This window comes from Eublepharis macularius, chromosome 2, assembly GCF_028583425.1.
Source record: "Eublepharis macularius isolate TG4126 chromosome 2, MPM_Emac_v1.0, whole genome shotgun sequence".
Classification (NCBI taxonomy): domain Eukaryota; kingdom Metazoa; phylum Chordata; class Lepidosauria; order Squamata; family Eublepharidae; genus Eublepharis; species Eublepharis macularius.
In genome coordinates this window covers 153,605,534-153,617,585 of record NC_072791.1, presented here as the reverse complement: position 1 = coordinate 153,617,585, position 12,052 = coordinate 153,605,534, and the positions used below count along the sequence as shown (strand labels likewise).

The following is a 12,052-nucleotide window of genomic DNA, read 5'->3' as shown; positions in this document are numbered from 1 at the left end:
CCCCACAGCTACTAATGCTTTTAAAATGGGAGATCCATTCATGGATCTCTGACATTGTTATCTACTTTAGTGTTTACTGCATCCACATTGCATATGGGGAGCTGAGGGAAATAAGCTGATCTAAGGTTAGCTGCTAAGGACATAGCAGATGTGTAAATCTTTAAATATCTAATTTTATCTGTAAAGAAATCACAGATTATTTCTCCCCTCCTTGATTTTATCCTCTTGGCCTAAGGGTCCCCAGCAAGTGTCATGGCAGAGGCGCCAAACCACAGATGAATGTTCCCCAGGTCTGCGGCCAGGTTGAGTTTGCAGGCAGGTTTGTAGGCATCCTGGTCTTGCAGCTATAATGGAGAGCCAAGCTATAAAACCAGGATGCCTACATTTCCCATCAAAACTTGAGGGAAGCTGACAAGTGTCCAACCTGTGTAAGGCATCACTTGTAGCTTGGCTGCATGTCTCCCAGATCTGTGCAGGTCCAATTCACATTGAAGCCATGGTATGCAGGGACTTCAGCCTCCCTCTCTGTGCTACGTCCCTGACTGAAACAATCTCAGGCAGGGTGCTATTTGGAGAAGCTCAGGTTTCCATCAGATATATGTCAGTTTCTTCCCCTGGCCCAGTAATACCCAACTGGGACTCTTTCAGGCTGGGAAAATGGTGCAAGGGTAAAGACGGAAGCCCCTTCTCCACATGCGCTACATTCTTGATCCTAATCAGGCACCATACAGGCAGGAATTGAGGAGACACCTCAATTAATATGTGATTGTGTTACATCTGGCACAGGGTGGGGTCTCAGACCCAACCTGTGTACTTCATCATATGTGACGAGATAGTAGTGAGAGCCTTATATGGAGACAAATGGGCCTTTCATTCTGAGTATCTTTTTTCTTTCTGACAGAGTCACATTCCTTCAGGTATTTCCCAAAAATAGACAAAAAGGTTGTAAGTAGCCATGTTGGTCCACAGGAGAGTTCCAAAAGTAAAAGTTGTGTATTGCCTTTTCACTGGGGCTAGCCAAAATATGACAAAGATCTGTGCATCTTTTGAATTCCCTGGGTCTCTTTATCAGGATGACTATTCAGTACAGGAAAGGGTGGGGGAAGAGAAAATGTTGTTTCAAAACATGGATGCAAAGATCAGTGTCTGCTGTTTTAGTCCTAAAATGGGAAACTGGGTGTGCAGCAGAATAAATTGGATTCATTTTGATGGTAATGGGTGCAAAACAGGTTTTCAAGTTGCATGGGGTTGGTGGAACAAAGGAGGGGGGAAATATGGCACTGTGAATATGAAAAGGCAGTAATTAGTCAAATGTCTTTCCAGTACTTAAGGAGTCGTACAAGGAAGTGAGCAAAAGAAAAATATTGTGGTCCTTATATTAATGAAGTTCAAGATTGATGTAAGAGATTGCATTAGGTAGATGGAAACCACATTGGGTAATATTCCCTAGTACGAGCCACAATTAGCAAAGTCCCAATTGAAGATCAGTCTTCCTCCATTCAAATTATCCTTCTCTTTGATGGCTAAACTTGGTATATCCCATGGCGGCAGCAGTGTCAAATGAAAATACCATAACCAAGAAACACAGTGCCTATTGTAGGGATTTATAGAAGAGGACTGGGAAATGATGAGCATGTAATAACTGCAATATGTATCCCCACTGAGGGATTCCTGGATTCTGTTACTGTAGAATGTAGACAAGATACTGTCAGAGTCCGGAGAATTCTCCGTGATGAATAGCTCTCTTTGTTTTTCTGCCTTTGCTCTTGTGTGAGCAGTATCTTGGCATCCAGAACTTTTGTACGATGACCCTTTTCATGACATGAAGATAAAAGTGATGAGAAAATACTCACCTACTTTAGTTCTATGTGCCAGGCTGTTGTGAAGTTCACAAAAGCAAAGTTAGAAAAACTAAATCCCAAATATTAGGATCTCATAGCAAACAAAATTAGATGTATTAGGAGGACCCTGGAGGAATATTGTGATTGTGCACCTAGGACAAATTCAGATAAACAACAGTAAGCTACTTTCTCCAGCTTCATGTCAAGGCCTTAGAAAGGAAGAAGAGACTGGCCTTGAATCGATTGCTGACCATTCCCTGTGACTTACAGATGAGCTGACTTGCAGTGCCAAGCTGACGGTATGGCCTTCACGCCAGCCTCTCTTCACCCACACATTGGAGACCGTGGCTGTGGTGGAGGGACGAACGGCAAGATTTGACTGCAAGATTAGTGGGGAACCACCACCTACTGTCATCTGGACTCGCTTTGGTAATTGTCCCCATTTCCCCTTCTAATGAGATCTGGAAGTACAGAAGACTTCTAAAGTCTAGTTGAGTTGGTACAGAAAACTGGTACTGTTTTCTACTGCTTATGCCAGTCTTGGAAATACAAAAAGAGAAGGTTGCAGATAGAGAAACCAACTGCCTACTATTCCCTTCTGGGACTTGGGCAGTGGGCAAGGGTATTTCATTTCCTTTCGGGCATGGCTTCTTGTCAGTCTCTTTCCTTTCTCAAGGAGCAGAGAGGTCCATTCAGGCTCTGACTTTTGGGGGTCACCGTATCACACTGGTTGCAACTTGTCTATGTGCTTGCTTCCCTTCTGGGCCAGGTCTCTTATTGTGTGTATCTGATGCAGGCCAGCCTGTGCAAGAGGGGGAAACTGTGCGTTTGCAGCAAGACAGGGGGCTGCACTCCTTAGTTCTCCTCCACGTAAGCTCAGAGGATGAGGGCCAGTATGGGGTGAGTGCCAGCAACAAGCACGGCCGGGCTGAATGCTCTGCAGAACTGTATGTGGAGGAGCCACGTCCCGCAGCAAGCTCCCAGATGTGAGTAAAATGAGGGAGGGAGAGAGAAAGGGAAGAGGAAGAAGGGCTGGCTGTTCTGGTTGCTGAAAGGCCTCATTAAATGGCAGGACAGTGCTGGATGTGTCGTGGGCGCTTGGAGTCTCTTCAGGGCATTGCTGCTTTGCCTATGCCTTGGAGGCCAAGCTATCTGTGGCCTCCTAATTCAGTTCACACCATACCTTGCTGAAGAGTGTTTTAATGTATTAAAGATCTAGACCATTTTAAAGTGGGAGGGGGGCTGCCTTTAGTTTCTTGCTTCCTAGTCCTCCCAGCTCTATCTTGAACAACAAACAACTTGTTCATATATAAGTTATATATAACTTATGCATTTCAAACGATCTAGTCTATTGACACATGTCAGTGAGCAGTGGCCGTCTCCCTCCCTCCCCTAACCACAGTTCTGTTTGGGAATGACATTGACACTCCCATATCCGGGAGTCATGAGAATCAGGTCCAGCTGCTGCTTTCACTGTCCCAGACTTACGGGCAGCTCTCTGGAATGCAAGCTCTGCTATATCTTGGCTTTTTGCCCAACAAAAGAACCTTGTGCAACTCACACCCACACCCACACCCTTTCATAGGGGCCTTTGAGAACCCTGGTCGGACAGGGTGCTATTAGCTTACAGCCCTTGTGGGAACTGGCTTTGCTTTCAAGCACCACAGTCTTAGGGCACTCTGTTGAGTCATCCAGCTCCAGGTTTTAAAAATGCTCTTCAGAGCACAGTCTGTTGATGAGCTACTATAATTAGCATGCTTAAAATGAGATACATTAGCAAAACAAAATAGAGACATTTTATATTAAGACCAATTGAACTGATTATATGGAACATCAGAAAGGACCAAGAAAGTTAATCACTTGTTAAAGAGAATTACAGATACCCCAGGCATGTAAACAGTTATTTGGCTGTCCAGGACAACGCAAAGTATTATCCTGACAATTGTTTGTTTGATTGCACAACAACACAGTTCTCATTAAAGACAAATATTGTTATTTATTGTAATTAGGGACAGTGATTGCAGTGTTGTGGGTTCTAAGCAATATTCCCAAATTTTATGCAAGCAGGAGCAGCAGCTATAGTTACAGACTACTGCTCTGAAATATGCATGGATTGCAGGTTTTCTCCCTGTCCCAGATTATTAAATTTGTCTCTTTGCAAAGCTGTGAAAAATATATTCTTTGGCTGACTTTGCTTGACTGTGTTCTCTATTCTTTGTTACTTCTCTTTGCTGCCAAAGTGGTTGAGATCCACTTTCCCTAGCCCAATGCCCACTCTGTCCCTACGGGATGAGTCTGACCTAGTATATTTTTCTTGCAATGGCTTTACAATTATAACCCAAGTCTGCTTCATGTTTTACAGTCCAGTTGAAATGGTTTGGTTGTCATTCTTAACCATGGAATGACTTTCATAGTTATTTTGCCTTGTGCTATTTCATCCTAGGCTGTATTGACCGGAAACTTGTATTCCTCCTTTTCTGGGGTGTATTTTATTTAGAACTTTGTTTACAGTCTCCCGTGAAGCTTGGTAATGGTCTGCTCAGGGAAGTGGGTTTTCATGTGCCTAGAGGGTAGGGATGAGTTATTATATCTATGGTTCTGACCACCTTATGTGGGCTGTGGGAACCCCGAGGAAAGATCTGTCACTGATCTGCATGCAGTAGTTTAGATGCTTCTTCTGTTCCTTTCTCCTGGCAGCTCCAAACTAGAGAAGATGCCATCTATTCCAGAGGAACCAGAACAAGGAGAGAGTGAAGTGGAACGTTTCACCATGCCCGACTTCTTGCGGCCACTGCATGACCTGGACGTGGTAGACTCCAAGGAGGCTGTACTAGAATGCCAAGTGGCTGGGCTACCTTACCCTTCCATCACCTGGTTCCACAACGGCCAGCGCGTTGAGAGCACAGATGACCGCAGGATGATGCAGTGTATGCCCCATCCTTTGGGTTTCCCACACATGTATGGGACTGAGCTCAAGAAAACACCAGCTGGAGCTTTGGCCACCTACTCAGCCCTTCCCACAGTACTTAGTTAAGAGAAGGCAGGGCCAACTCATGACACATTAATGTTTGATATGCAAGATCCAAATGGCGCTCTCCTTCCCCTTAACTTGGGGTCATTCCACCAGGAATTTTCCTCTGCAATTTCCACTGAATAGGAGCTGAGTTCTTGTGCAGTTCCCATTTATTTCAGTGAGGTTTGCGCAGGAAAACTTCCCAGTGGCTTGTGCCTGAAGGATCAGATACATTTGTTTCCACCTATGATCCCCTTAATGGCACTTGAAAACTACTATCTGTGGTGGCTTCTTCATCTTGCTTCCTAGTAGGGTCACCTCTGACAGAAAGCTGGGATTCCAGTAGCTGGGAGTACAACAGAACGAGCCCCCCTGGCACTCACCTAGACCCACATCCACTGCATCTGTGAGAATGCATGATCTTACAACAGCACCTGTAAGATTCTCCCGCTGTACTTATCATTATATCCTCAGCAGCATGCCACTGTTGGTGTCTCTCTGCTCCAAATGGCTTTTCCTCAAGGATTAGATTGTAACCCCAATCATTCTCTGTTCCTTCCTCCCTCCCCTCCCCTTCCACAACTCCATCTTCCACTGTCCCCTGTAGACAAGGATGTACACCGCTTGGTCTTCGTTTCTGTCAGCCATGCCCATGCTGGGGTTTATAAAAGCGTCATTGCCAACAAAGTGGGCAAGGCCACCTGCTATGCACACCTCTATGTCACAGGTAAGGACTGACGGCCACTTGGGGAGCTCCTATTTAGCATCTGCATGCTTTGCTTGGGTGTCCACCTTCTCAGCTGCAGGGAGTATAACTCTAACTTTTAATTATTATTATTACTGTCCCTCACACCAGCATGGAAGTGCAAAGGAAGGATGTCACAATGGCCTGTGTCAAGGCATGATCTGATATAAGAATGTAACATAAAAGCGTAAGAAGAGCCCTGCTAAATCAGACCAGTGGTTACATCTAGTCCAACACTGTGGTTCATACAGTGGTCAACCTTGGATGGCCAACAAACAGGTCACAGGGGCCAAGGCCTTCCCCTAATGTTGCCTCCTAGCACAGGTCTGCAGAGCTTTACTGCCTCTGAATGTGGAGGTTCCTTTTAGTCACCATGACTAGTAGCCATTGGTGGCCTTCTCTTCCATGAGTCTACCTAATCTACTTTTGAAGCCACCTATGATCATAGCCATAATTACATACACTGACACTGAATTCCATAACAATTACTTTTTGAGTAAAAAGGTACTTCTTTTTTGTCCATTCTGAATCTATTTCCATCAACTTCACCCCAAGCTCTAATATTATGGGAGAGAGGGGGAATGTGTATTGCTGCCCTGTAGCTATTATTAGGAAGATAGAAGGTGATTCTTTCATCCAATGAGATCAAAAACAAAATGGGCAATAGAGCTGCTGTTAGGGGCAGACTGGAAAGCAAAAACAGCCCTGGGAAGTGCCCCAGCCCCAACCTCCAATGGATGGGAGGGGGGAAGAGCAAAAGACACTTCTCTCACCATGGCAGTGAGTAGAGGAGCCACTGCTGTGAGTGAGCCAGCTTCTCTGGCCCCATGCAGCAGCTCACCCACTTGACATGGGGCTGGGACAGTCAGCTTGCTTGGGGCAGCGGTAAGGGCTGCCCTAACAGGGCAAGGGGCACCCCTTTCTTGGGGGCAAGGTAGCCCTGGAGGGGAAAGGTGCCCCCCCTCCCAGGCCCTCAACCCCCAGGATTTTTCCTGGTGGTCTTAATGGCCAGTCTGCCCCAGGCTGCTGTCCTGAAGTCATTAGAACACTCCTTTGTGGGTAGGGTTGCCAGCACCCAGGTGGGACCTGGAGATCTCTCAGAATTATGACTGATCTCCAGACAATGGAGACCATTTTCCCTGGAGGAAATGGTTGTTTTGGATGGTGGACTCTATGGCATTAGACCCTGCTGAGGTCTCTCTCCTTCCCAAACTCCACCCTCCCAAGGATCTAACCTCAAATCTCCAGAAAATTCTTAACCTGAAGCTGGCAACCCTTCTCATGTGTGATTTCAGTGCCATTTACACATTAAATGGCAGCAGACCTGAATTTGCCACCAAATATCTACTGTACAGGAACTGCAATCAAACCTTGTGCTCTGATGAGTGATTGTATGATACACAATATTTCCAAATATGTGTTTGACTCAGTCAAACGTGACATTCTAGGTTTACACATTAAAAAGGGGACCCATCCCTGTATGAACTGGTTATGGATCTAGCGTCATCTGGAGCAAAGGGTTCCGCTGGGGAGGGCTCCAGACAATGGGCTGACTTCCATTTCTTTAAGCTTTGGGAGGCCCTACGGCACCCTTGGGTTCAATCAGCAGAGCATCCTGGCGTTTCTTCTTTCTCCATGACTCAAATGTTCTGTCTCCATGTTTGGCTTTTGCAGATGTGGTGCCTACTCCCCCAGATGGGCCACCCACCATAGCTACTGTCACTGGCCGAGCTGTCACACTGCAATGGAACAAGCCCAAGTGGCTGGACTCTGCTATTGGTAACCAGGGCCTGGAAGGCATCTCTCTGTGTGTATGAGAGAGAGAAAGAAGCGGGGGGGGGGGGGGCAGGCGAGAACAGATTGGGAGTGTGTGCAGTGGGCTTGTGTGTGCACAATGTGGTACTTTGATTGCAAATAAACCAATAGCTGACATTGTTATTTTGTTCAGCCCCCTAAGTCTATATAGCGCTAGCAGATAAAGGGGCATTACACATTTGCATAACTTAATTGGAAAACATATTCATATTACCGCTGACTGGTAATTGTCAGGGCTGTCCTCTTCACTTAAAAAAAAAAATTAAAATCTGCACTAAGCAAAATAGAATCCTGCAGCCTGTATAAATCATTCTGATTAAAGTAAAGCCACACAATTTACTTTATTATATATAACTCATTCTGCAGTGCTCAACATCTTTTTTTTCTGGTTTAACTCATCATTAGAAGGGACAAGGAGCTATGCAGGCCATTAAAGACCCATTTTTAATCAGTAGAAATCTTATTCAGCTGCTTCTGGCTTCTGAAATTGTAGTATGCAGAGTCCACACTCTCCCGAGTATATCTTCACAGCCATAAGGACTAGAAACATGCTTGTTTCTTTACCAAATTATTACTGTTTTGAGCTCAATACCTCATTCTTCTCTTTTCCTACAACATCACGGTATACAACCACAGCTGTGGTTATTGTTGCTACTGAAAAACTGATGTTCAACAAAGGGATTGCTAACCAAGCTACAGGGAAAGAGGCCATGTAGCCGCAGGACAGAACAGGAAGCTTTGTCAGCTGATCTTATAGGCTGAGATTTCCTTGCCTTGCAAACAGGTCCCTCCTCACCACCACCACAGTGCTGGTTTGGAGAGGGACAGACAGGGAGTCAAACATGATGCCAAATTGTGAGCACTACTGGAATTCCTCTCTTCTTCTCTACAGATCCTGCCTCTGTGACTTACACCCTCCAGCAGCAGATCCTGGGCACCAGCAACTGGACAGTTTTTGCCACAGGTGTGCATGAAACCAGCTATACCATTCTGGCTCTCACCAAGGGTATCCGGTACTTATTCCGTGTCCTGACAACGACAGCCAAGGCCAACAGCAAACCCTCTCCTCCCAGTGACCCCGTGCAGCTCCTTGATCGTGGTAAGATGGCAAAAAAGTTAAGAAAGGGGAAAGGTGGAAATGACTGGGAGGAGGGAACTGGAAGAGAAGCTGCCTCCCCTTACACCTAAGCGATTGGTGGTGAGAAGAAAGGTCAGGACCAAGGACAGTCTATTTGGATGTTGTAATCTGGTCTTGTGAGCTGTATCTGCAGGTATGAGAAAGAAATGCCATTAAAGCAGATGGGGGCAGACAGAGAGAAGGCAAGGAAGGCGAAGGGACAAACTGTACACTATATTGCTGCTGCATGTTTAAAGTAAACCCAAGTGCCCTTCTAAGCGGATGATTTGCATCAGAGGCATCATAGGAGAAGAAAATGTTGCATTTTTAACCTCTTGCTTCTTTCTACACTTGTTTTATAATTAGCCTGCAGAGTTTACTTAAGTTGCAGTACAGAAGATTAAAAGTCCAACCTACTGTACGTCATAGTTTGTCCAGAGCCCATGGCAAAGAGCCATGAATGCCTTCTCTCTCAGGGGCATTGCTGGCTGTCTCTAGCATCTTTGAGGTCACACTACATCTCCATTAAAATACAAACTTGCTTACGATACCGAAATCCTTCAATGCCCCCTGCCTTCCAGGCCCCTACATGGGGGAAAGGGTACACTTTACTGAGGCCTGGAGGTCCAGAGGGGCCTGGCCCAGGCTGCAATCCCCATTACTATGAGGGGGGGGGGGAAATCGAGGATGAACTGTAGGTCATGTCTATTTACGGGAACTTATTTCCTTGTATCTACGTATCTATTATCCCAGTCTTGTGAGCTTTGCTAGGGCCAGTCAGAGGCAGTGTTAGAACAGCCATCTCAAGCAACATTCTGAATTTCGGGGCTTCCCGAGTCTATCCTGTTAAGAACTGCCGACCCCAGAGTTCCTTTTGCACAAGCAGGAAGGAGAGGTAGGAAGGGCCAAGCAAAGCACCCTAAGAGAGTGGGAGCGAGTGCTGCTGCTGCTGCTGCTGCTTCAAGTAGGTTGTTCAAAAGCTATTTTTAATGAATTGTGCATAGCCTGGCAACTCTAATTGTATGTCATAAAAGTTTTTTTTTAAAAAAATTCAGTTGAAACATGTTCCCCGCCCCCATACCCTGTCTTGGAGTTCTGGAGGTTCCATGTTCCTTGAGTTATTGCTAACTAACTATAGGACCATGTGGAAGCCATTATTTTGATGGAGAACCATAGGTACACAGGCAGCTAGATAGTCTCCATTCTTTCAAAAAGTTTGAATCACATTTCTATGGTCCACAGATACTAGAAGCCTCTTTCCCAGGACTATAATACAAACATTCTTGTTGCCATGGTCCAAAAAGACCACACAAAATCACAGGTGGGTTCCTGAGGTGGCAACTTAACAACTTCAACTCACCAAACGTGTGGTGACCTTTATAAATGAATAAATGTATTGCAGGTACATGTATTGTGGTAAATATATTATGGAGTAGACCTCACTTTGTAGCCTAACTGAAGTTTTACAACTCTTTGCCACGGAACTTGACTCTTATTTCTTCATGCAAACACAAATAATTGATAACAATTCCATCATAAGAGCCAATAAAATTTCATCTAGTTCCAGTGTCCTCACAATGGTCAGTTTGAATGTGGGGCATTTTCCCCCCAATCAATCAGGCATAGGTTAACTGTTGCCTCGCAACCTTGTGAAATCTACTCCTAAATAATGAATCTGTACATTACACAATTCCTGTAGGCTGTAGAATACAGATCTGGGGGAAAAAAGAAAATGCACAATGGCCTTCAGAGGACCACCTGGCAGAATTCAAGATGAAAAAGACAGTGTTTTGCATGTCATCCAACTTATGCAAGAAACAGACAGTAGTTAGAACTGGCGGGAGTTAGAATGTGGCCTTTTCATTCATTTTCCAAGTTCTGTATTGTATATAAAATGCGGACATCCTGCATTTTCCATGGCTGATTTTTAGCTCAGTAAATATCCCCATTTCTAGAGGATATAATTCCAATTTTGGTTCTGGTGCTGTCTTCACTGCACTTACTTCATCTTGTGCTGAGGAGTGTGGTTCAATATGTATGCTAACACATAACCTCTCCCAAGCTTATCTAAAATATCCTGAAATGGGACCATTATGCCCCTTATACATGATATTTTATGGCCTGTCTATACTAGAAACTCAACTTGTTTTCCCCTGAAGAATCCTCGGAAATGTAGTTTAGTGAGCATTCTGATAGGAGAGGTCTTGGCTATTAAACTAGTTGTCTATAATATAGATTTGCCTCTTAAATAACTAATGAAGGGAGTAAAATAAGCATTTTCTCTCTAAGCCTGAAGTTTCACCATAAGACCTACCCCCATGTGACTAGGACTCTGTTTTATTTATTTATTTATTAAAATATATACTCTGCATACATTTTTATTAAACAGCTTTTGAGGCAGTGTACACTGTAAATAAATGCATAAAATCACTACAGAGTAATAATTAGGACCAAATTAAGGAGCGTGCCCAACAAGCAAATAGCAAAACCATGTAACAGAAACTGCAGGTGCAATTAAGCTTCAACCAAAAACCAATGCAAACAAAAAAGTCTACACTCAAGTCTACACCTAAAAGAACTCGAGTTTAGTGCCAGATAAGCAGCTGTGGGGTTGGAGTTCTGCAGGTGAGATGTTTTTGCAGAGACGACCTATCCATTGGTGACCTGACTGAGCTTCTGAAGGTGAGGAACAAAGAGAAGGACGTTTACTGGCTCATATAGGTGTAAGTGGTCCTTTAAATACCATTTAAGAGCTTTCAATGTAATAACCAATACTTTCCATTGTGTCTGGAAGCAAAGAGACAGCTAATCCAGGAGATTCAATACAGGCAAGATATGTTAATAAAAATGTGTGCCGGTCATTAATCCTGCTGCCATATGTTTTATTAATTGAAGCTTCCGCAGTCTTCCAAAGCTATCTCATACTAAGCTCATTATGGTAGAGTGCATCCTAGAGCTCAGTTGGCAAAAATTTTTATCCCGTTCAGAAGATATGGCCTAGAACCCACTCACTAGATGCAACAGATCAGGAACAACCTTTGGAAAGAATCTCCCACATCAGGGTTCCAGATCAATGGTCCACAAGAAACTGTTGCCTAGAAAGCTGGGAACTGGGAGGTCCCATCTCCCACTGCCAATTACAGTGGTATTTTTTATTGCTCTGATGGCTGTGTTTGCAGGTCCCTATCTAGAAGAGGCTCCCCTGATCCTGGACAAACCTGATGTTGTGTATGCTGTAGAAGGGCAACCAGTCTGCATCACTGTAACCCTCAATCATGTAGAAGTTGCTGTCACCTGGAGGAGGTAGGACAGCCCCCATGTTACACTCTTATAACCAGCTCACAGCTCCTGGCAAGTTGTTAGGTAAAATACCAATTGGAGTGGTATTAAAGAGACTCCTGCCATTTGTCATGATGTCAGCCATTACGTGTGTTTGGGGAGGAGGAGGAAGAGAGCCAGGAAGAGACAGAAAAGAGGCAGAGAGAGAATGTCCCAGAACAGGCTGCAGAGAGCACTCTTGG

The 12,052-nt window shown here is 44.7% G+C and overlaps 1 protein-coding gene across 1 annotated transcript in view; it reads left to right on the top strand.

The window, feature by feature from the left end:
* The window catches only part of SPEG (striated muscle enriched protein kinase), a 147,665-nt gene that overhangs the window by 100,049 nt on the left and 35,564 nt on the right, over nucleotides 1-12,052 (top strand). Inside the window, exons 11-17 of the mRNA XM_054970456.1 lie at nucleotides 2,112-2,270; nucleotides 2,638-2,827; nucleotides 4,539-4,768; nucleotides 5,462-5,581; nucleotides 7,274-7,378; nucleotides 8,307-8,513; nucleotides 11,711-11,834. Of these exons, the coding sequence (XP_054826431.1) occupies nucleotides 2,112-2,270; nucleotides 2,638-2,827; nucleotides 4,539-4,768; nucleotides 5,462-5,581; nucleotides 7,274-7,378; nucleotides 8,307-8,513; nucleotides 11,711-11,834 (1,135 nt within the window). The remainder of the gene's footprint in view (nucleotides 1-2,111; nucleotides 2,271-2,637; nucleotides 2,828-4,538; nucleotides 4,769-5,461; nucleotides 5,582-7,273; nucleotides 7,379-8,306; nucleotides 8,514-11,710; nucleotides 11,835-12,052) is intronic.